The sequence below is a fragment of the Schistocerca piceifrons genome, chromosome 3, assembly GCF_021461385.2.
Source record: "Schistocerca piceifrons isolate TAMUIC-IGC-003096 chromosome 3, iqSchPice1.1, whole genome shotgun sequence".
NCBI lineage: Eukaryota > Metazoa > Arthropoda > Insecta > Orthoptera > Acrididae > Schistocerca > Schistocerca piceifrons.
The window spans coordinates 371992955-372018702 of NC_060140.1; the positions used below are offsets into that span (position 1 = coordinate 371992955).

General features: G+C 42.3%; 1 protein-coding gene across 3 annotated transcripts in view; it reads left to right on the forward strand.

The window, feature by feature from the left end:
- Positions 1-25748, forward strand: part of LOC124789339 (cAMP-dependent protein kinase type I regulatory subunit) — a 266916-nt gene that overhangs the window by 235073 nt on the left and 6095 nt on the right. For all 3 annotated transcript variants that reach the window (XM_047256658.1, XM_047256659.1, XM_047256660.1), the window contains exons 3-5: positions 19431-19631; positions 22942-23161; positions 24486-24777. In XM_047256658.1, the coding sequence (XP_047112614.1) occupies positions 19431-19631; positions 22942-23161; positions 24486-24777 (713 nt within the window). The remainder of the gene's footprint in view (positions 1-19430; positions 19632-22941; positions 23162-24485; positions 24778-25748) is intronic.

The window sequence follows — 25748 nt, forward strand, 5'->3', positions numbered from 1 at the left end:
GGGATATTACAAGAACTGTAGCGAACATAATATAATGTCAGGTAGAGTTTGCATTTACTTCCTGAACTCGGTATGTAGTGAACCTGTGCCCCCTTCAAACTCCTCTTGAAGCTGTGGCTGTAAGGATACGGACAATGCAGGAAAGTTCGGCAATATACATCTCCCTCCAGATTGTGCGGTACCCCTGAACGTATTGGCTACACTGATTGATCAACTCCCTGAACCTTTCCTGCTTTTGGGAGATTTTAACGCCCATAACCCCTTGTGGGATAGCACCATGGTTACTGGCCGTGGCAGATATACCGAAAATTTACTGGGGCTGCCACACATTTCAGTGTGGCTCATGACACATATTCGGCCATTGAGCTATCGGTTTGCAGTCCCGGCCTTCTCCCATCCATCCAGTGGAGAGCACGTGACGACCTGTGTGGTAGTGACCACGTCCCCATCTTCCTGTCACTGCCCTGGCATCAGGCCCACGAACGCCTGCCCGGATGGGCTTTAAAGAAGGCGGACTGGGAAACTTTCACCTCTGCTGTCACTGTTAGATCTCCCCCACATTAACATCGATGATATGATTGATCAGGTCACTACAACGATAATTTCTGCGGCGGAAAACGCGATCTGTCGTTCTCTAGGGTGCCCCCGGCGAAAGACAGTCCCTTGGTGGTCGCCGGAAGTGGCTGAGGCAGTTAAACAGCGTCGGCGAGCTCTACAGCGGCATAAGCGGCACCCTTCTCTAGAGCACCTAATACCCTTTAAGCGGCTCCATGCCCGCGTTTGCCAGCTTATAAAACAACGGAAACAGGACTGTTGGGAGAGGTACGTGTCGACCATTGGGTGCCATACGTCACCTTCCCAAGTCTAGACGAAGATCAGACATATTTTTGGGTACCAGACCCCAACAGGTGTCCCTGGCGTTAACATCAATGGTGTGCTCTCTACCGACGCAAACCCGATTGCTGAACACTTTTCTGAGCACTATGCTCAAGCCTCTGTGTCGAAGAACTAGCCCCCAGCCTTTCGCACCCACAAACGGCGTATGGAAAGGAAAGTCCTTTCGTTCACTACACGCCACAGTGAACCCTATAACGGCCCATTTAAAGAGTGGGAGCTCTTCAGTGCCCTTGCACATTGCCCCGACACAGCTCCTGGGTCGGATTTGATCCACAGTCAGATGATTAAACATCTCTCGTCTGACTACAAGCGATATCTCCTCGTCATCTTCAACGGGATCTGGTGCGATGGCGTCTTTCCATCGCAATGGCGGGAGAGCACCATCATTTCGATACTAAAACCCGGTAAAAATCCGCTTGATGTGGATAGCTGTCGGCCCATCAGCCTCAACAACGTTCTCTGTAAGCTGCTGGAACGTATGGTGTGTCGGTGGTTGGGTTGGGTCCTGGAGCCGCGTAGCCTACAGGCTCCATGTCAGGGAGGCTTCCGCCAGGGTCGCTCTACCACTGATAATCTTGTGTCCCTGGAGTCTGCCATCCGAACAGCCTTTTCCAGATGCCAACACCTGTTTGCCATCTTTTTTGACTTACGTAAAGCATACGACACAACCTGGCGAAATCATATCCTTGCCACTTTGTATGAGTGGGGTCTCAGGGGCCCACTCCCTATTTTTATCCAAAACTTCCTGTCGCTTTGTACTTTCCGTGTCCAAGTTAGTGCCTCCCATAGTTACCTCCATATTCAGGAGGATGGCGTTCCACAGGGTTCCATATTGAGTGTATTTCTATTTTTAGTGCCCCCCCCCCCCCCCCCCCCCCCATGAACCATGGACCATGCCGTTTGTGGGGAGGCTTGCCGTACCATAGGTGCAACCACAACGGAGGGGTATCTGTTGAGAGGCCAGACAAATGTGTGGTTCCTGAAGAGGGGCAGCAGCCTTTTCAGTAGTTGCAGGGGCAACAGTCTGGATGATTGACTGATCTGGCCTTGTAACACTAACCAAAATGGCCTTGCTGTTCTGGTACTGTGAATGGCTGAAAGCAAGGGGACACTACAGCCGTAATTTTTCCCGAGGGCATGCAGCTTTACTGTATGATTAAATGATGATGGCGTCCTCTTGGGTACAATATTCCGGAGGTAAAATAGTCCCCCATTCAGATCTCCGGGTGGGGACTACTCAAGAGGACGTTGTTATCAGGAGAAAGAAAACTGGCGTTCTATGGATTGGAGCATGGAATGTCAGATCCCTTAATCGGGCAGGTAGGTTAGAAAATTTAAAAAGGGAAATGGATAGGTTAAAGTTAGATATAGTGGGAATTAGTGAAGTTCGGTGGCAGGAGGAACAAGACTTTTGGTCAGGCGAATACAGGGTTATAAATACAAAATCTAATAGGGGTAATGCAGGAGTAGGTTTAATAATGAATAAAAAAAATAGGCGTGCAGTTAAGCTACTACAAACAGCATAGTGAACGCATTATTGTGGCCAAGATAGACACGTAGCCCACGCCTACTACAATAGTACAAGTTTATATGCCAACTTGCTCTGCAGATGATGAAGAGATTGATGAAATGTATGATGAGATAAAAGAAATTATTCAGATAGTGAAGGGAGACGAAAATTTAATAGTCATGGGTGACTGGAATTCGACAGTAGGAAAAGGGAGAGAAGGAAACGTAGTAGGTGACTATGGATTGGGGGTAAGAAATGAAAGAGGAAGCTGCCTGGTAGAATTTTGCACAGAGCACAACTTAATCATAGCTAACACTTGGTTCAAGAATCCTAAAAGAAGGTTGTATACATGGAAGAAGCCTGGAGACACTGACAGGTTTCAGATAGATTACATAATGGTAAGACAGAGATTTTGGAACCAGATGTGGACTCTATTGGTTATGAACTGCAGATTAAAATTGAAGAAACTGCAAAAAGGTGGGAATTTAAGGAGATGGGACCTGGATAAACTGACTAAACCAGAGGTTGTACAGTGTTTCAGGGAGAGCATAAGGGAACAATTGACAGCAGTGGGGGAAAGAAGTACAGTAGAAGAAGAATGGGTAGCTCTGAGGGATGAAGTAGTGAAGGCAGCAGAGGATCAAGTAGGTAAAAAGACGAGGGCTAGTAGAAATCCTTGGGTAACAGAAGAAATATTGAATTTAATTGATCAAAGGAGAAAATATAAAAATGCAGTAAATGAAGCAGGCAAAAAGGAATACAAACGTCTCAAAAATGAGATCGACAGGAAGTACAAAACGGCTAAGCAGGGGACAAATGTAAGGATGTAGAGGCTTATCTCACTAGGAGTAAGATAGATACTGCCTACAGGAAAATTAAAGAGACCTTTGGAGAAAAGAGAACCACTTGTATGAATAACAAGAGCTCAGATGGAAACCCAGTTCTAACCAAAGAAGGGAAAGCAGAAAGATGGAAGGAGTATATAGAGGGTCTATACAAGGGCGTTGTACTTGAGGACAATATTATAGAAATGGAAGAGAATGTAGATGAAGATGAAATGGGAGATACGATACTGCATGAAGAGTTTGACATAGCACTGAAAAACCTGAGCCGAAACAAGGCCCCGGCAGTAGACAACATCCCATTAGAACTACTGACGGCCTTGGGAGAGGCAGTCCTGACAAAACTCTACCATCTAGTGAGGAAGATGTATGAGACAGGCGAAGTACCCTCAGACTTCAAGAAGAATATAATAATCCCAATCCTAAAGAAAGCAGGTGTTGACATGTGAAAATTACCAAACTATCAGTTTAATACATCACAGCTGCAAAATACTAGCACGAATTCTTTACAGAGGAATGGAAAAACTGGTAGAAGCCGACATTGGGGAAGATCAGTTTGGATTCCGTAGAAATGTTGGAACACGTGATGCAATACTGACCTTACGGATTATCTTAGAAGAAAGATTAAGGAAAGGCAAACCTACGTTTCTAGCATTTGTGGACTTAGAGAAAGCATTTGACAATGTTGACTGAAATGCTCTCTTTCAAATTCTAAAGGTGGCAGGGGTAAAATACAGGGAGCGAAAGGCTGTTTACAATTTGTACAGAAACCAGATGGCAGTTATAAGAGTCGAGGGACATCAAAGGGAAGCAGGGTTGTAGCCTCTCCCCAATGTTATTCAATCTGTATATTGAGCAAGCAGTAAAGGAAACAAAAGAAAAATTTGGAGTAGGTATTAAAATCCATGGAGAAGAAATAAAAACTGGAGGTTCGCCGATGACATTGTAATTCTGTCAGAGACAGCAAAGGACTTGGAAGAGCAATTGGACAGAATGGGCATTGTCTTGAAAGGATGATATAAGATGAATATCAACAAAAGCAAAACAAGGATAATGGAATGTAGTCGAATTAAGTCGGGTGATGCTGAGGGAATTAGATTAGGAAATGAGACACTTAAAGTAGTAAAGGAGTTTTGCTATTTGGGGAGCAAAATAACTGATGATGGTCGAAGTAGAGAAGATGTAAAATGTAGACTCGCAATGGCAAGGAAAGCATTTCTGAAGAAGAGATATTTGTTAACATTGAGTATAGATTTAAGTGTCAGGAAGTCGTTTCTGAAAGTATTCGTATGGAGTGTAGCCATGTATGGAAGTGAAACATGAACGATAAAAAGTTTGGACAGGAAGAGAATAGAAGCTTTCAAAATGTAGTGGTACAGAAGAATGCTGAAGATTAGATGGGTAGATCACATAACTAATGAGGAGGTATTGAATAGAATTGGGGTGAAGAGGAGCTTGTGGCACAACTTGACTAGAAGAAGGGATCGGTTGGTAGGACATGTTCTGAGGCATCAAGGAATCATCAATTTAGTATTGGAGGGCAGCGTGAAGGGTAAAAATCGTAGAGGGAGACCAAGAGGTGAATACACTAAGCAGATTCAGAAGGATGTAGGTTGCAGTAGGTACTGGGAGATGAATAAACTTGCGCAGGATAGGGTAGCATGGAGAGCTGCCTCAAACCAGTCTCAGGACTGAAGACCACAACAACAACATCAAAGGCCTAGCTGCAGCTGTATGGCTGTTGGTCTCCGCTTAACTGTATACGGATGGCTTCCGCAGTTCGCATTGCTCCACCAGTACTGGTGGTGCAGAGCGTGGCGCCTATGGGGAGCCATTCACAACGCGCAGTCATGGGCTCTAGACCACGGCTTCCAGTTTTCAGCTGCTAAGTCATGTGTCGTGCACTTCTGTCGGCATCGTACCGTTCATCCGGAACCTGAATTTTATCTTAATGACGATCCACTCACTGTATTGGAGATGCATCAATTCTTATGAATGGTTATCGACGCCCGATTGCACCTCAATACTCTCCGCTGCCTGAGCAACACCAACTAGAGTGCAGATCGCTCTACGCTGCTGCAGCTCTATGGAGCCCGTGTTCAATCCCGCCTTGACTATGGGAGTCTGGTTGACGGTTCGGCGGGACCGTTAGCGTTGCGTTTCCTGTGCATCACTGGCGTTCACCTATCGACAGGAGCTTTTAGAACGAGTCTCGTGACCAGTACCCTGGTGGAGACCGGAGTCCCTCCATTGCGGATCCGACTTGCACAACTGCTCGCCAGTTATGTTGCATACATTAGTAGTTCTCCTGAGCATCCGAATAACCGTGTCTTTTCCCACCCATGCAGTTCATCTCCTGCGTCAGCGGCTCAGGTCAGTCCTTCTCTCCGAACTGAAGTCATTCCCTTTACCACCTCTACTTGAGGTCCATTCACGTACATTTCGCCCGATGCTTCGTCTGGACCTTTTGCATGGCCCTAAGGACTCCGTTAACCCCGCCGCTCTCTGCTGTCACTTCCTCTCGATTCTTGACTTGTTCCGTGGCTCTGAAGTTGTTTAAACCGACGGCTCGATGGCTGATGGTAATGTTGGCTTCGCCTATGTCCACAGAGGCCATATTGAACAGCATTCCTTGCCCACTGGCTGCAATGTATTCTCTGCAGAGCTTGTGGCCATATCTGGTGCACTTCAGTACATCCGTTCCTGTTTAGGTGAGTCGCTTCTTCTCTGTCCTGACTCCTTGAGCAGCTTACAAGCTATCGACCAGTGATACCCTCGCCATCTTTTGGTAGCGAACACCCAGGAGTTGATCTCTGCCGTGGAATGGTCCAGTCGTTCAGTGGTGTTCGTGTGGACCCCACGACACGTTAGGAATCCTAGGCAATGAACTTACTGACAGGCTGACCAAAGAGGCTATGCGAAAATCGCTCCTGGAGATGGGCATCTCTGAAACTGACCTGCGTACTGTCTTACGCCGCAAGGTTTTTCGGCTTTGGGAGGCGGGGTGGCATAACAGTACACACAACAAACTGCGTGCCATTAAGGAGACTGCTATTCATGAAGGTGGGTTTTATCATTTGATCTGAGTTTTAGTGCATGTCTTTTGTCCCTCTGTGTCCTCCATAGGTCTTTTAGGGTGGAGGTTTTAATGTGTTTCAGAGTGGCTGGCTTTTCCTTTTTTTATTCTTATGGGCAGGCAGCCATGGTAATCTTTCTTGTTTTTAAGCTTTTTAAGCACCTCTCCCTGTTCCTTGCGTCTCTCTGTGGTTTTCTTGTCATGTTTTGTCCATTGTTGTGTTTGTTGTTCTTCTGTCGTTCTTCTGATTCTTCCTTTCTCCTGTTATTGTGTCGAATGTCGTCTTTATTTTCTTCTTTCCCTAGGGTAATTGTTCTACTGGGCACAAGGGACCGATGACGTCGCAGCTTGCCGTACACGTACCGACCCCTCAGGGTCGATGTCAGTTAAAACAGCATATCCAGACACTACGGGATGATGATGGCATTGAAACAGAGGATGACACGCGTAAAGCTGAAATACTAAACACCTTTTTCCAAAGCTGTTTCACAGAGGAAGACCGCACTGCAGTTCCTTCTCTAAATCCTCGCACAAACGAAAAAATGGCTGACATCGAAATAAGTGTCCAAGGAATAGAAAAGCAACTGGAATCACTCAATAGAGGAAAGTCCACTGGACCTGACGGGATACCAATTCGATTCTACACAGAGTACGCGAAAGAACTTGCCCCCCTTCTAACAGCCGTGTACCGCAAGTCTCTAGAGGAACGGAGGGTTCCAAATGATTGGAAAAGAGCACAGATAGTCCCAGTCTTCAAGAAGGGTCGTCGAGCAGATGCGCAAAACTATAGACCTATATCTCTTACGTCGATCTCTTGTAGAATTTTAGAACATGTTTTTTGCTCGCGTATCATGTCATTTCTGGAAACCCAGAATCTACTATGTAGGAATCAACATGGATTCCGGAAACAGCGATCGTGTGAGACCCAACTCGCCTTATTTGTTCATGAGACCCAGAAAATATTAGATACAGGCTCCCAGGTAGATGCTATTTTTCTTGACTTCCGGAAGGCGTTCGATACAGTTCCGCACTGTCGCCTGATAAACAAAGTAAGAGCCTACGGAATATCAGACCAGCTGTGTGGCTGGATTGAAGAGTTTTTAGCAAACAGAACACAGCATGTTGTTATCAATGGAGAGACGTCTACAGACGTTAAAGTAACCTCTGGCGTGCCACAGGGGAGTGTTATGGGACCATTGCTTTTCACAATATATATAAATGACTTAGTAGATAGTGTCGGAAGTTCCATGCGGCTTTTCGCGGATGATGCTGTAGTATACAGAGAAGTTGCTGCATTAGAAAATTGTAGCGAAATACAGGAAGATCTGCAGCGGATAGGCACTTGGTGCAGGGAGTGGCAACTGACCCTTAACATAGACAAATGTAATATATTGCGAATACATAGAAAGAAGGATCCTTTATTGTATGATTATATGATAGCGGAACAAACACTGGTAGCAGTTACTTCTGTAAAATATCTGGGAGTATGCGTACGGAACGATTTGAAGTGGAATGATCATATAAAACTAATTGTTGGTAAGGCGGGTACCAGGTTGAGATTCATTGGGAGAGTGCTTAGAATATGTAGTCCATCAACAAAGGAGGTGGCTTACAAAACACTCGTTCGACCTATACTTGAGTGTTGCTCATCAGTGTGGGATCCGTACCAGGTCGGGTTGACGGAGGAGATAGAGAAGATCCAAAGAAGAGCGGCGCGTTTCGTCACTGGGTTATTTGGTAACCGTGATAGCGTTACGGAGATGTTTAATAAACTCAAGTGGCAGACTCTGCAAGAGAGGCGCTCTGCATCGCGGTGTAGCTTGCTCGCCAGGTTTCGAGAGGGTGCGTTTCTGGATGAGGTATCGAATATATTGCTTCCCCCTACTTATACTTCCCGAGGAGATCACGAATGTAAAATTAGAGAGATTAGAGCGCGCACGGAGGCTTTCAGACAGTCGTTCTTCCCGCGAACCATACGCGACTGGAACAGGAAAGGGAGGTAATGACAGTGGCACGTAAAGTGCCCTCCGCCACACACCGTTGGGTGGCTTGCGGAGTATCAATGTAGATGTAGATGTAGATGTAGAATTATCCTTCCTTGCAATTCTTACAGATTAAGTACCAGTGGAGGCATCTACATACACACCCGCAAGCCACCGTAGGTGCATGGCCGACGGTACATTGTACCACTCGTCTCCCTTCCTTTCCCACTCGCAAATAGAGCGAGGCAGAAACGACTGTCTATATATCTCTGTAAAAACCCTAATTTCTTTTATGTTCGTAGTACCTACGAGAAATACACGTTGGTGGCAGTAGGATGGTTCTGTAGTCAGCTTTAAATGCTGGTTCACCATAACACTTGTTTGTTGATCGAACCTTCCGGTAACGAATCTAATGGCCCGTTTCTGAATTGCTTCGATGTCTTCCGTTAATTAGACCTGGTGGGCATCCCAATACTCGAGCATACTGCTGTTCTGTATGCGGTTTACTTAACAGATGAACCAAACTTTTATGAAACTTTCCCAATGAACCGAAGTCAACCATTCGGCTTCCCCACTACAATCCTTACATGCTCGTTCCATTTCATATCGCTTTGCAACCAACATTACGCGTAGATATTTAATCGACCTGACTGTGTCATGTAGCACACTACTAATGCCGTATTCGAACGTCACAGGATTGTTTTTCCTAAACATCTGCATTAACTTGCATTTTTATACATTTAGGGCTGGGTCCCACTCATCACACCATCTAGAAATTCTGTCCAGGTTGCCTTGTAACCTCCTATAGTCTCTTAATGACTACACCTTCCCGCACACCACAGCATCATCAGGAAACAGTCGCAGATTTCTACTCTCTCTGTCTATGAGGTCATTTATGTATATAGAAAGTAACAGCGTCCCTCTCATACTTACGTGGGACTCTCACGATGATATCCTTGTCTCTTATGAACACATGCCTTCGAGGACAACTTAACGGATCCACTAACCTATGGGGGAACCTACCCCGTATGCTTGCACCTTCGGTAACAGTCTGCACTGGGACATTGTGTCGAACATTTTCCGGAAATATAGCAATATGGTATCAGTCTGTTGCCCTTCGTCCATAGTTGGAAGAATATCATGTGAAAAAAGGGCGAACTGAGTTACACACGAGCGATGCATTGTAAAGCCGTGCTGGTTTGTGGGCAGGACCTTTTCCGTCTCAAGGAACTTTATTACATTCAGAGAGAGTATATAATCAAGAAGTCTATAGCAAACTGATGTTAACATTATTGGTCTGTGCTTTAGCAGGTCGGTTCTTTTATGCTTCTTATACACAGATGTCTTCTGCTCTTTTTTCGAATGGCGTAGGACTGAGCTGGGCGAGAGGTTCTCAATAAATGCAAGCTAAGTAAGGCAACGAAGCCGTAGGATATTCTTCGTAAAACCGAACGGGCATTCCATCCGGCTCTGTTGGCTTTGTTTTCAACTCTTTCAGTTGCTCCGCTACGCCAGGGGTGCCTATTACTATATCATCCATGTGGGAGTCTGTTCCACGGGTCAGACGATGGTTTGTTTATAAAATCCTCCCGCGTGAATCATACCTTAAATGCAAAATTTAAAACTTCACCTTACCTTTTACTGTCTCCCCTTGCCACATAAGATTGGTCAGCGAGTGACTGGATAAAAGCCTTTGTTCCACTTAGAGATTTAGACATGGCAGCAGATAAAACTCCACAAGAAGAAATCGCATGGAGTTCAGACAGGTGACTGTGAGGGGCCAGTGAAGAACCAGAGAGTCATGAGGGGCACGTCCAATCCATCGCTGAGGCAGTTCGTCATTCGGGTAATGGGTAATGGGAAACACCTTACAATTCGTAGCTTCTAATAGTTGTAATTTTTTTGATGATTCAAATGATTACTGAGTGTTGCTATTGTTATTCATAAGGTCTCTGAGCTGCAGCTGCCATCCCCAGAAAGTTTTTTGTGCGAAAACCCCTCTTCTGTAATAGCTGCTGCAAATTATTTCTGAAGTCAGAACGGAGCTCATTGCCCCGAGCAGTCAGCATATGTAGTAACCGCAGCCGGTATGGTTTTACAGGCAGACATATGCGAAGAATGACCCAGACAGTTGACTGCGGTAGCTGCAGTTCTCTGCTTGCACGGATCGTCAGTTTCTTTGGGCTCCTGAGAAATGATTCCTGCATAAAGACCACCTTCTCTGCCAGTGATCCCGGCCCGCCTGTCCTCTTTGAAAAACAGAAGTAGCCAGTCTCACGGAATATAGTCTACCGCCCATAGATCGTTTTTTCTGTTGAAGATTTTACGTCATACTTGTCGTCACTGAGCCGTCACAATTGACTCAAATTTGGCAAATTAAGGAAAACAAAACGCACGGCATCGCTCCGATAACCCATTCTACTGACGCGCCTGTTTGCTTGTAGTGCGCCCTGCAACTACACCACGCAGCATTTTACAAATTGAAATATGCAGAAATACTCTGATCACTGATTTGTGTCATTTCTCTGTGTGTCTTTAGTTTCCGCATGGTTGTCTTCAGAAACCACAGATGTACTTACGGATAACCCTGTATTGTTATTAGTATTAAAGTAATAAGATTGCTCTTTTTCTTCACAGCAAAATCCTGTTTGCAGAGTATGATTGAAATGCACTGTGTTGTGGCACATCAATCACTTCGTCCCTTACGGTACCTTCATGTGCTGCTTTAAGGAATGTCTGTGCTAATTTTACGTACACTTTCTTTTTATAAACAAATAGTATACAATAGACAAATTCATTATTTTTGCTTAGATACAGTGAATAATAGGCAATTATGCAACTAGATTCTTATTCTACATTACATTAAATTTAACCTATTGTTCATGTCCCTACTGCACGTGTTAGAGAAATTATGGCTTTTTAAATTTATGCGATTGTTTGTTTTCATTGATATATGACTCTTGAACAAATAAAGCTATTACACTGAAGCGCCAAAGAATCTGGTACTGGCATGTGTATTCAAATACAGGCCGGCCTAGGTGGCCGAGCGGTTCTAGGCGCTACAGTCTGGAACCGCGCGACCGCTACCGTCGCAGGTTCGAATCCTGCCTCGGGCATGGATGTGTGTGATGTCCTTAGGTTTAAGTAGTTCTAAGTTCTAGGGGACTGATGACCTCAGAAGTTAAGTCCCGTAATGCTCAGAGCCATTTGAACAATTTGAACCATTCAAATACAGGGATATGTAAGCAGGCAGAATACGGCACTGCGGTTGGCAACGCTATATAAAACATGTGTCTGGCACAGTTGTTAGATCAGTTACTTCTGCTGCAGTGGCAGGTTATCAAGATTTAAGTGTGGTTGAACGTGGTGTTATAGTCGACGAACAATGGGACACTACGTCTCTGAGATAGCGATGAAGTGGGGATTTTCCCGTACGACCATTTCACGAGTGTACGGTGAATATCAGGTATCCGGTAAAACATCAAATCTCCGGCATCGCTGCGGCCGGAAAAAGATCCTGCAAGAACGGGACCAACGACAACTGAAGAGAATCGTTCAGCGTGACGGAAGTGCGACCCTTCCGCAGATTGCTGCAGATTTCAGTGCTGGGCCATCAACAAGTGTCAGGGTGCGAACCATTCAACAAAACATATAATCGATATAGGCTTTCGGAGCCAAAGACACACTCGTGTACCCTTAATGACTGCACGACACAAAGCTTTATGCCTCGCCTGGGCCTGTCAACACCGACATTGGACTGTTGATGACTGGGAAACATGTTGTCTGGTTGGACAAGTCCCGTTTCAAATTGTATCGAGCGGATGGACGTGAATGGGTATGGAGACAACCTCATGAACCCTGCTTATCAGCAGGGGACTGTTCAAGCTGGTGGAGGCTCTGTAATGGTGTGGGGCTGTTGGAGTGATATGGGACCCCTGATATGTCTAGATACGACTCTGACAGGCGACACGTGTGAAAGCATCTTGTCTGATCACCTGCATCAATTCATGTCCATTGTGCATTCTGACAGACTTGGGCAATTCCAGCAGGACAATACGACACCCAACAGGTCCAGAATTGCTACATAATGACTCCAGGAACACTCTTCTGAGTTTAAATACTTCCGCTGGCCACCAAATTCCCCAGGCATGAACATTATTGAGCATATCTGGGTGCCTTGCAACGAGCTGTTCAAGAAGAGGTTTCCACCCCCTCGTATTCTTACAGATTTATGGACAGTCCTGCAGGATTCATGGTGTCAGTTCTCTCCAGCACTACTTCAGACATTTTTCGAGTCCATGCCACTTCGTGTTGCGGCACTTCTGCGTGCTTACGAGGGCCCTACACGGTATTAGGCAGGTGTATTGGTTTCTTTGGCTGTGCAGTGTATCAGTGTGATGTCTTTGCATCTTCGAGACCATTTCATTGAAATATCGCACTACTCTGTACTCCTTAGGTCGATACATGATCGCTGTGTGAACGATGATTTTCCATTTTTGCGGTTGCTCACTACGCCTGGGTACATGTTAGGCGTGCAGACGATGGCTGCGCTGCCCATTTCTGCTTGCTGTTGACCACTTTCTGTACCTGGACCAGCTACTCTGGTCCCCAACAGTAGACGTGAATGGCCCCTGTCGTCTGCAATCTCTTGTTTCGGTAACCACCTCACTTCTGTTGTGTGTGCTCACTGTCAATAGTACTGTCGTGCCTCTCTCGATTCTGTGGCCGCACTTGCACCTGCTTTCATGCAAATAGCCTCGAGGGATGTCATGTTACAAGCTATCACGTTTTTGCGGTATATTTTTATTCTGTTGCATAAAATAGTGCAGGTTGTGATGTCCACAAATCTGCTAGAATGTTCCCTCTAAAACTTTTACTTAAAATGATTAACAATTTGCAACAGTGCCATCATTATTTTTGTTTCATACAACATAAAAAAGAAGTCGCACTACTCGATAATACATACTGCCATCAGTGACCGTATTCTGATTGCAGAATTTGTTTCTTTTCGCATTTATTGCAGAACTTCATCCTATTGCTCCATCGTCAAATACCATTTTTAGCATTTTGTTCTGTGTGTACTAGCCCTGGCTAGTTACTCTTACTTGTGGGTCGTTCTGTGTTAAATGGAATCTCTAGACCATCTCCAATTTGAATGAACTTCCCACAGGTGTTCCCTATAGCTTCAAACTAAGCTGTGCAAAATTTTAATTCAGGATAAAAAGGGTCGAGGTTCTAGGAGCCTTTCACTGGCGGGACTGCAAAATGTAATGTGAGCTCTATGACAATTTTGGCCAAATTGAAGAGATCTTGGCCGGTCGGAGTGGCTGAGCGGCTCTAGGCGCTACAGTCTGGAACCGCGCGACCGCTACGGTCGCAGGTTCGAATCCTGCCTCGGGCATGGATGTGTGTGATGTCCTTAGGTTAGTTAGGTTTAAGTAGTTCTAATTTTAGGGGACTGATGACCTTAGAAGTTAAGTCCCATAGTACTCAGAGCCATTTGAACCATTTTTATTCTTGAAATTATTAATGTGTAAACACACAACTTTGTGTGTGCTTTGAATTCACAATGCTAGGTATTATCACCTCCAGTTTTATTTTTGGTTAATTAGAAAGACCAGGTTTTCTTGTACTAGGAGAGGTAAGATTGAAAAACAACGACCCTGAACATATTACTGCCAGAACTTCACTGATTATTGTTAATCAACAACTGAAGGGTTTCAGTTATTTTTAGATGCTGTAATCTCTATTTGTAAAAGGAAATGCCTTGACTGACTCATCATCGCCCAGCCCAAACCGCTAAGCTTACAAACTTTAAATTTGGAGAGGGTGTTAGTCTTATATTGAAGGCGTCATGTAAAAAGGATTTTTCGAAATTCCACCCTGGGTGAAATAGGGGATGAAAGATTTTATGAGGCTATTACATTCTGAAAGCATTTTTTTTTAAGTTAAATCCATGACAATTTGTTTTAGGTGGACTAAACCAAAGTAAGCTACACGGTGTCCAAAATTAAAGCAACAAACGGAAATTTTGCAAAGTTGCGTTTATTTTGCCACAAAACAGTATATACGGGTGATAGTAAAGTAGAAACAATGCAAAAAATACAGAACGTAAACAACTGCAACGTGCATAACAATAGACAAAAATGTTATTCCTTTTTTCCAACTTAACGGATTTGCACACACATTCTGACAACTGATTAATGTGCTCAGTATCGGGTGTGACCACCTCTTGCGGCAATACAGGCATGACATCGATGAGGTGTGCTGTGAATGGTGTCATCAATTTCATGTTAAGGCAGTAACGCCCGTTCCTCCAGCAGAGCTGCTCACAAGTCTTGGACAGTGGTTGGTGGAAGCTGACACGTGGTGCACCTCGTCTCCATGTGCTTCCCAGACATGCTCTATGGGATTCAAATTGAGAGATCGAGCAGGTCACGCCATGGGTGCAGTATCTTCCGTTTCCAATAAAACATCAACCACCCGTGCTCTAAGAGGTCGACCATTATCGTCCATCAGTACGAAGTTTGGGCTCACAGCACCTCGCAAAAACCCCATATGATGTACAAAGATCTCGTCACGATGCCTGACAGCAGCTAAACCTTGCCGATACACCCGTACAATTTCGTGAAGAGGTGTTCGTGTGGTTGACATAATCCCTGCCCACACCACCTGAATATCGGTCTCTTTCCACAGTGTTTGGGTACCGAAATAGAGTTCCACGTTCCCCCCAGTTGCGAATCCATCGAGAAATCATTCTCCAGACCAGATCGGAACTAATTTGTCAAAAGAACATTGGCTCACTGTTGGACTGTCCAGGTGACATGTTGACGACTCCACTCTAATCTTCCCCTTCTGTGAAGACACCTCAGAGGTACACATACAGCAGGTCTCTGACAATAAAGGCCACTCTGCCGAATCCTTCTGCCGTTTGCCTCGATACATGTTCAGTGGATGCTGCGGAGTCAGATGCCAGTTGCTGCGCAGTACCATCGTGCCGTGACGGTCCTGTCTGATGTCACAAATGGTCGGCCCTGCCCTGGTCGTTGGGATACAGTTTCGGTCTCTATAAAACTGTTGCCACATCTGAGAAACAACAGAGCGATTCACATTAAGCCATGGTGCCACATCAGTTTGCGACTGTCCTGCTTCCGTTCTTTCTATGGCCCTCCACCGCAGCGAGTCTGGTAGGCCTCTTCTCTGTGCCATACTGCACGGTATCTGTATCTGACTGTGTGTACAGCAATTGTGAATGAGGGAGTACCCGGCAAACACTACCTCGTTTGAAAGGTGCCCTGACATCATCGTTGGCGTGATTGTCTATTGACGGAATGCCACCTTTCATGCAGAATACGATCGTATGAACTTCTGTTGACAGTTTGTATGATTATATCGTGAATTAGATACTGGACGGGGAAATAGCGGTTTGTTGCTTTAATTTTTGGACACCAGTGTATGTAACAGTGACCATGACAAATCGATGTTCATAAAAGGATGTTTGTTGTGATTACGCCACAAACTAATCAGTACTGATGACAAAATAGGCACCAAATTTAAAGACGATTCCATGTACAGGTATATCTGTTGGAGATGAGAGAATTCAGTACCGGGTAATAACTACAGCCCACTTACCTGAAATTAAATAAACCCGTTGCACCACTTTAATTATGTGAAGACTGGCAGCCATGTAAAGGGTCAATAACTCTTTTACAGTGTGTAGGTTTACACTTTGGCAGAGGGCGTAACAACATAAAAATTCGATTAAAAAAAAGAAAAAAAATATATCTGTGCAGACCAAATAGTTTGCGCGAGCGAAACGGCGGGTGCTAAGCTACATTTGTATATTTAGTGATACTCTTACTTTTAGATATCTAACTAAAAAGACATTACATCAGTGGAAATAATTTGAAAAGGAGAGCATGCTAGCACACATTTGCAGACTAGTTTTCAGACAACTGTGTAATCTGCATTGCTTTTTATGTGGATCCAGTTTAGTTTTCGCGAATGACTAGATGGCGCGAAAGAGAAATTTCAAGTGAATGCAGCTAATGTGACATTGATCTCCTTCCCATATAAACAAATGATGCAATATTATCTGTTGTTCTGATTTCATCAATGATTGTCAGCAAAAACGTTATTATTGTTTTAAAATTTGTCACTTGCTAATGTTATAACAACGGCAACTCAATGAACATATAAAGGCAAGTGTTGTGAAAAAAATTAAATTCTCGGGTTAGGGTTATGGTCATAGGTGCCCCCCGGTTTAGAGTACAGAGGTTTTATTCATTACAGAATTCTCATAGACCATGAACAACAATAAATTCTCTGGTATATAATAAATTTTGTATCTCAACAATAAAATATATAGGTCTTTTGGCATGATATGTCACGTGACAGAGCAGCTCATTTATATAAAAAATGACAATTTAGAGTCTGCCCCCTCCCCTACATAATTTTCTATGGATATTCATGGTTGTGGTTGCATGAATTCTTTTTTTTATCTTGTATGTCTATTTACGATTTTCATAAAACCTATTTCAACATCAGCATCTTGGATCATTGTATTCAACTTTTGTTGCTGGTAATCAATTACCTTCAGAAAAGATAGTGTATAATTATTTTGTGGTGATGAACCAAAGTCTGTTTCTGTTCCAAATAAAAAAGCAGTACTGTGCACAAAATACTATAATGCCCTAAACCACGGTTTACTATGCACTATAGCTGGTATGAATTGATCCCATTCTGTGCCGAACTAGTAAGTACATGTGTAGTGCCAGCACAGCAGTGCGCCTTCGTCCCCTGGTACCACCACTCCACCCACAGCGGCCAAGTGCTGGGCGGAGCTTACTTTCACTGCTCTCTACATCCGCCCCCTCCCCCGCGTACCACCTCCAGCGCCACTACCTCTCCGAGAATTCTTTCAGGGAGTTGAGATCAAACTGTAGTTGAATATGTGTACATTTAATTTTGCGAGAAGATTAAGCAATGAGGAAGATGCATTCCAACAATTTTATCAAAGCTCAGACTCAGTTTTATGAATCAGTTGGTGGAGTGAAATGCCCAAAATATTCTACCAAGGAAATACAACAGGTGATGGAACTTGGATATATTGATGCAAGCCAAGAAGGACCAAAACCGAGAAGTGCTGCGTTGACGATATCCTTCCAGGAAGATGATAGCTTAAAATTGTAAAGAATGTAGCAACATAATTTATTTATCTTGTTGCAAATCGATTTCGACTGGTATCAGTCATCATCGGTGCATTCTTCTAACCGATACATGCCATAAGTAGAAGTACTGTCCTTGGCAGATTCTATCATAATTATTCTTTGTAATTTTATATTCCATGGTCGCTGCACAGAAAGGGAACCTTATGGAGCCCAAAATTCAAAAGATGATAGCTTGTTTCTTTAGTTACGCTGGACATGTTGAGGCTGTTGCTTCAGAGGATTTGTTTCCCGACAGTCATCGATCAAATCATAAAAAAACTGGTAATGTCACATCATTCTTCACCTTGACAATGCCAGCTGTCACACAGCATGTCAACATTGTTTATGTGAGGAAAAAGGACATTGAATAAACATCACATTGACTGAATTAATCAGGAATTTCACGTAACTGCTTTTTTAATCAGGCTGTACCATTGCTGCTTCATGGGCCTATGGCAACTGATTACCCATGAACTTGCTTGCGGGCAGGTGCAATTAATGTAGGTTACCCACTAAGCAATTGTTCAGCACGCGGCCACTTGGCCGTACACTAATGGTGACTCTCCCAGATAGCCCCGGCACCAGTGGGTGAGCATTCTGACTGGAACATCCTGCTCTTAGATCTTTGTTGCAACCTGATCATTACGGCAGCCCACATTGGCCAATGGATGTCGGGAAAGAAGGATGTGTTATTGTCCCAAATTGTTGAAGTAGTACAGTGATAAGAGCTATCGTGTATCCCTGCATATCCAACGATCAAGTGTACTATGCTTTTCTTCGTTTGCAATTATACCTGAGAAATTAATTACTTTATGTCCAGGCACATGGATGCCAATTTGCAGACCAGGTGTTGTTTAGTTTTTTTAGACAACTTTAAAACGGTGGATACTTGAATACAGATGAGGCTCTGATGTACCTTTCACAGTTATTCATCCGATTCTAATTAAGTTTCCTCAAATAATTCAAAGATCACAAAGCAATCTTCTAGCAAAAGTTGTGCTTGATAGTTAGCTCCATGAACAGAACAGTGATAAAAATATTTTTAGTTTCCTTTAACAAAATGTACTAATTTGACACAAGGAATTTCAAGCTGTTTTTATCCCAAGTTCTCCAGAACAAATAAAAACGTTTTTGTGAAAAAAATTTTGAAAATTGGTTGTGTTCATATTTAACAGTATGTGGAAGTGTGCACTAATTTGGGACTTCTACATATTAATAACTTCTATAATACTTACAAATAGCTACTGCACACATGATAAGTAACTTCTCTAGTAAAGGGCACTCAATATACTTTGTTAAAAATCACTGCAGTCACAAAAATGATTGAAAAGTAGTTGCAGTTGATTTTTCACTAACTTGGATAGCATAAAAATGGAGAAGGATAGTCTTGGAAATTTAACATTATGTTGAGCACAAAAATTTCCACATCTAGTCCACATATCTCCCTTGCATAGCCATTAATTTCAAATTTAAGCCATATTAAGTTTGTCCAGAGCTGTAGTGGGTCTTGCAAGATTGACTGTTATCACTTTTGACTCCGTTCCAGTGATTACAAGAATTCCTCTCACCGTATGAAGTGAATTAGTCTTAAGTGTAGACAGTAAGAAAGGTTGTCAACTGTTACATGAAATGTCTCCAGTTGTCACATTAACCATAAAATTCTGAGGCTGCAAATTGAGTGGCTACTGCCTATAAGTTCTAATTTGATGTTCGGAGCTGGCTCTCCTGGTGGTATATATTAGAATGAATTGAATATACTGTGTTACTCCTTTCATCTCATCTATCATTTCAAATTTGGTTTTAGTTGTTAAAGTGTGTGCAGAAGTGAGATTGAGAAATGACTATGTTCAACTTGAAGCTCATTCCATGTTAAAATGATACAGTAAATAAATTTTGTCCTTTTGTTTCTGACAGGTAGTACCAAAAGACTACAAGACAATGGCCGCACTATCAAAGGCCATAGCAAAGAATGTTCTGTTTTCACATCTAGATGAAAATGAACGTTCGGACATATTTGATGCTATGTTCCCAGTGAATGCCTTGCCTGGAGAAACAATAATCCAACAGGGCGATGAAGGAGACAATTTCTACGTAATTGACCAAGGTGAAGTAGAGGTAAGTACTTCCTCTACCGTTTTCATTCTTTAAATGCAGCTTGGCCAAGATTTGCACTCCCTTTGCAAATGCATCAATGCTCCAGCTTTCCCCATCATTGCACTATTCAAAGAGGTGCGCAAGTAAGGACTGCAGTTGGGATCGCAGCAAGCTGGAAACAGTGAAGGGAGTTTTCAGAACACAAAGGGATGACTTCTAGGAAAGGAATATTACAATTTTACTTTCAGTGTTCTGCCTTTACCAGTAGAATAAACTTTTATCTCGATTGAGGAAGTTTGTTAGATAATTATGATATTAGAAGCAGAACTATACCTGTTATGTGCAGGGTGGCAAGAAAGTCCCTTTACACTTGAACTGAATGTGTGTAATAGTGTAAGATATTTAAGATTTGAACCTCCAGTGCCGATAATTGTTTGTACACTTCAAGTGAATTGCAATGCGATTGTTACATAACTACCACATGACTGCACAAGGAGGAAAATAAAGTCTGTATTTTGACTGATTCATTGTTTGCCTTTCTGTGTTTGCAAAACAACAATGGCAGATAGCAGTGACTTCATTTGGAGTAGTACTCCATAGTAAGTGTGCAGGTCAGTGAACAGAAGTAGAACAATGAAAATTTAGCACAGATGATCAAAAGGTTCAGTGAACAGTTCGGCAATGAGCAACCAAATTATTGGTCTTTAATCCATCTACATCTACATCCTCACTCTACAAACTACTGTGAAGGGCATGCCCCAGCGTACCGGTTTTTAGCTTTTTCTTTTTTTCTATTTTGTTCAGATATGGAGCACGGGAAGAATGATGTTTAAATGCTTCACATGCGAAGAGAGAGCATTTCACCTTGGAAGTGTTTTGGATGGCCCCCTGCCCCTCTTGTCATCCATCAGCTTGAAAGGAAATGTGTGCAGAAGTTAGTGCATCAACAGTTGGTTCACCCTTCCAGCCGACCAGAAAGCATGTTGCCGAATTTTGAATTAAAAGGAACACAATGCAACTCTACGTGAAACTGGACCTAGGCCTGCAAACATTGTGGCCAGTGGCCACCGTTCTACTAATGGCTGATGACTTAAACCAATGGAGGCACATCAGGCTATGCAGGGATAAAGGTGGTGCACATATGGACATTTTGGATAAATAACAGTAAGAGTTATTAAAGTTACAAGGAAATAATTGCATGTGTAAAGGAACTTCCTGGTCACGCTGTATTAGACAAAGCATAGTAACATACAGACATTCGGCCCAAACATGCATTGTTCATAAATTTGTACACATTTTTATTTTACTAGATATGAGAAAAACGGGACATAGGTTGTGAAATGGGCAAACACCCAGAGTTTTGCAGGTTTAAGACAGAACAAGGGTGGAACTAGGTAAATTTCATTAAAAAAAAGTGCACATGTGTTGATACAAACTTTTAAATTTGTATAAGAGCTAGCCTGCACAGTCAGACATTGCTCTTTAGGAAATATTTTTGAAAGAAATGAGAAAATAAGTCGTTGGACCTACACTGGTACTACACTGTAGGTCCATCAGCTCGAACTCAGATTAATGTGAAACACCATTAGCCAAACATGAGGCCAGTTTAAGTCAGTCAGGCATGTTGTATAATTTTGGAACATCTTTGAAAACTTTTTATTAAGTGATTCAAGTGTTGAAACATAGCCAGTCATGTATTTTTTACAACTGACTGCTCCAGGAAATATTGTCATGAATGCGAATTTGATTTTTACATTAAATTTCTGTTCAAAATCACCAATATTTTCCTCCAAATATGTAATAAAATGTTTGTCTCTTTGCATAGAGAGACTTACGGAAGCAAAATAATTGTTGTCAACCATAAGAGTGAGTTCAACATCCCACTGAGGATCACCGAGATACTTGTCCACTTTCCAAGGAATGTTGTAAGAAGACAAGTGCTTTACATCACCTTCGTGTTATTTCTGGTATTGTAATGGTGTTGAAAACAGTATCTTTTCCAACACATAATAGTGTGGTGGCATATTAAGCTCTCTTCTTGGTTGTCGAGGGATACAAAAGAGAGAAGCATTTCCCACTCAATATTGAATGATCATGCCTCTGCACTTAATGCTCTTCAGAGAATTGCATAGTTTTTTGTACTTAATGCAGAACCTTAATACTGTGTAAGACAGCTTGTAAAGTGAGCAAATATGTGGATATGTGGCAAGTAGAGAAGACTATTTTGGAGGCTGAGAAGGTGATTTTACTGCTCTAGCTGTTTTTGGCTAATATTTTCCTTTTCCTCCTCAACACTCCATCCAACACTTCACTGCATTTTGAGCATTAGGCAAGAGTATTGCTAGAGTATATCATCCTGACAGAGTTCCTATCAATACATAACCAAATACTTTAACCACAGTTGGAGACAAGTGTGAGACAGCACTTGTTCCTCTTTATATTCTAAAAAAAGGGAAATATTACTCTTTGTGACTTACACCATCAGATACCTTCTTCACACTAAGAGACAAATGCAAGACAATGCTTTTTCCTCTCTATATTCTGATGCACAGCATGTGTCAACCATTACTCATTGGTACTAGAATAGACTTTATATTGTTCATTCTTCTTTAACAGGCAGAAAACTCAAGATAATAATTTTGCCAGGTTCTTATCTCGCACTCAGTTGTCCTCCAAAAAAACAGTCTCAGCATCATATTGCAGCAGCATTGAAGTCTCACTCTATAGTGACTTTGATGTTCGGCAAGGGCATTGCTCCTTATGACTACTAACTGTGACCACTTTCTGCCAACCACTCCCGATTGTATTCCTAACTTCCAACTGTTGACTGCCTTTGATCCTCTGCCCCAGTCGCTTATGTACTGATTTTTCGTGGATACTTGTGAGCATTTCTCCCATACAGTTTTTTTCCCATGACTCGCCCGGAGTCCTTCAGATGGACCTCTATGCCTCCAGAACCTTTTAGAAAGTGTTCAAACAATATAGCCGTTTGCCAGATCTGTTAATCACCTTGGCGCATGTGGGTGTTGTCCTCACTAGTCATTACGAGATCACTGTTTCCACGTCAGGCTGTCAAAAAGACTTACTTCATACAGAGCATGCGGCCCAATTCCGGATTCCCATCTGACACCACATTTTGTGTGTTGTCTTAATATTACTCACAATAAAATTTTTCTCCTTCCCCCTCAGCCATTCCATTTCTTACATTCATAAATCTTAATAGCCACGATAGTGCACCTACAGTGCTGTTTTGGCCATGCTTGCTTTAAACCTTCTGTAAATACAGTGTCAGAAGTGATATAATAATAATAATTATTATTATTATTTCCAGGTATTTGTAAACTCCGAACTGGTGACAACTATTGGTGATGGTGGAAGCTTTGGTGAGTTGGCCCTTATTTACGGCACACCAAGGGCTGCCACAGTGAGAGCTAAAACAGATGTTAAGCTGTGGGGAATTGACAGAGATTCTTACAGGAGAATTTTAATGGGCTCCACAATTCGTAAGCGAAAGATGTACGAAGAATTCCTTTCTCGAGTTTCAATTTTGGGTATGTGCACATTTCATCTACATGTTGTTTTCCTGTACAATTCATGACTTTAATAACTTCAGAATATTATGTTATGGATTTAAACTAGACCTATGCATGAGCTTTTATTTCAATTTAGGTTTTAAATCTGTAATCACTCTGCACCTTACATCAAACAATGTATTGATATGTATGTCTGTCAGTGTGTTTTATTGCGATGTCTTAACCATCACAAAATCTCTTTCAATAATAATAGTAGTAGTAGTAGTAGTAGTAGTAGTAGTAGTAAAACTTTATTATAATTTAACTGAATCTTCATCTCAACAAATGTTTTGAATTCATGTTTAATTGTTGTAGTTCCTCTGTACAGTGCTTTGCAATTTTGTTTTTGCTACATCAGTAATTTTGATTGTGGCACCAGAGCAAGTCCTAATATATCAACTCTCACTTAGTGGATCAATTCAAAGCTTCAAATTGGCACTGTTGCCAATATTAAATGATCATCATCTTGAAATAATAACCTTGAAAACATTCACTTTGTTTCTTTCCGATGCCTTGCCACTTATGACAGCCAGGTTAAATTGTGTATATATTATATGGGTGCAGCCTCTATTGGAAATAATTTTTCTGTGGTTTTCCAGAACATATATAACATTTTCATACTATCTTTGCACTTTTAGAGTGTACGTCTTCTTACTTTTTCCCATAATCAACACACTTGTGTATAAATTTTATGGGTCTTTGTATTAAGAGTAATGTTGAAGTGTCATAGTGTATTCCACCTTTTCCCATAGCCAATTTATCATTGCCTCACAAACTTAGTCGTATTGTGCAAAAGTCAGCATTGAGATATTCCTTTAGTTTTTGAAAGAAAGAAATTTTACTTGATGTGAAAGCTGGGTTGTGAGATATGTTGCCTTACAAACAGTTTCTGCTAATCATTTCGTGAACAAGATTCCATGTCACATACGGGGGATTGTTAAAATTGATCGATAACTAGATGTTTGCCAGCTTGGCTGTTTCCTTCAGTCTTCATGATAATTTAATCAGTAACTATGGACATTATTCACTGAAGTGCCAAAGAAACTGATTCAGGGATGCGCATTCAAATATGGGGATATGTAAGCAGGCAGAATACGGCGCTGCGTTTGGTAATGCCTATATAAGACAATAAGTTTCGGCACCATTGTTAGATCAGTCACTGCTGTTACAATGGCAGATTGTCAAAAATTTTACAATTTTACACTTTTTATCTGAAGGCTATTGATGGCCCATGTGTGTAAAAATATAACTGAATTCAAGATCGTGATAAAAGGCTAAAATGAAAATTTTGAAAACTTTTCAGAAAGTCTTGACAAATGGGAACGATTGACAGTTGCTGATGCACTCGAGCCAGTATCATTTGAAGATGGTGAAACAATCGTGAGGCAGGGAGAACCAGGCGATGACTTCTACATCATAGTTGATGGCACAGCTTTGGTGCTGCAGTATAGAGCAGAGGGGGATGAACCTGTGGAAGTGGGCCGTCTAGGCCCTTCAGACTACTTTGGAGAGATTGCATTGCTTTTGGACCGGCCACGAGCTGCCACTGTTGTAGCAAAGGGTCCCTTGAAATGTGTCAAGCTAGACCGTGCCAGGTATGTTGAAACATTATCACTGTAAGTACTCGTAGCATATATTGGATTGAGTACCATTTCCTTTCATGTTGGTCATAAATACATCATGCACACAGATATTGTGCCACAGAGATGGTCAAGTGACATGTATTTTGTTGTTGAAATAATTACTTAGTGTTTGTGAAAATCTCCTCATCTCACTGTCCCCCTCCCCGTCCCGTATAACAATAATGTTACATTTTCTTTGTGATATTTTTGCTGCAGTAATGTGATCACTCTTTTTTTTATGACAGTGTTCCTCCATTTTTTTGTGTGGAGTATAGTGTTCACCAGTTCATAACTGAAAAAGAGGAAGCTATATTCTAAAGTGGTAGTACTGCTGGCTCCCTGTTCTGTCTGTCCAAACACTGAATACTTTTAGGCTCCTATCTTCATAGTTCACAAATTTATATTTGTTTCACATTCAGTAAATGTGTTGACAGTTTCAGTACTAATAATTTTCAAGGTTGTTATTTGTAAGAGTAGTTATAAAGGCACCATTCACTTCAGAACTGAAGTGTCGAGCAATTGACTGGCACACAAACAGAACTGAAGTGGTGCTGAATTTTGAGTCAAAGTTTTCCTTTAGGGGTAACAAAAACATACATAAACAAGAAACCTACATTTGCCAAACCTACTGCATCCCTCCAGTGCTGCAATGAAATTGAGTTGCAGTCTCAGTGACAGAACAGCATAGTCGGACTGAAAAAACACACACACACACACACACACACACACACACACACACACACACACACACACACAGGGATGCTATATTTACTGTGACCCTATGTCACAGTTAAATCTACAAGCATAGTTTCTGTGATTTTCTTTTCTTTGTAGTCATATTGAAAATATGACAGACATAATTATTTCAGTTTGAAACTAGCTTTATTGGTACAGTAGACTCTCCTATCCAGCTTAATGTGGCAGAAGGTCAAACCAGGTAACAA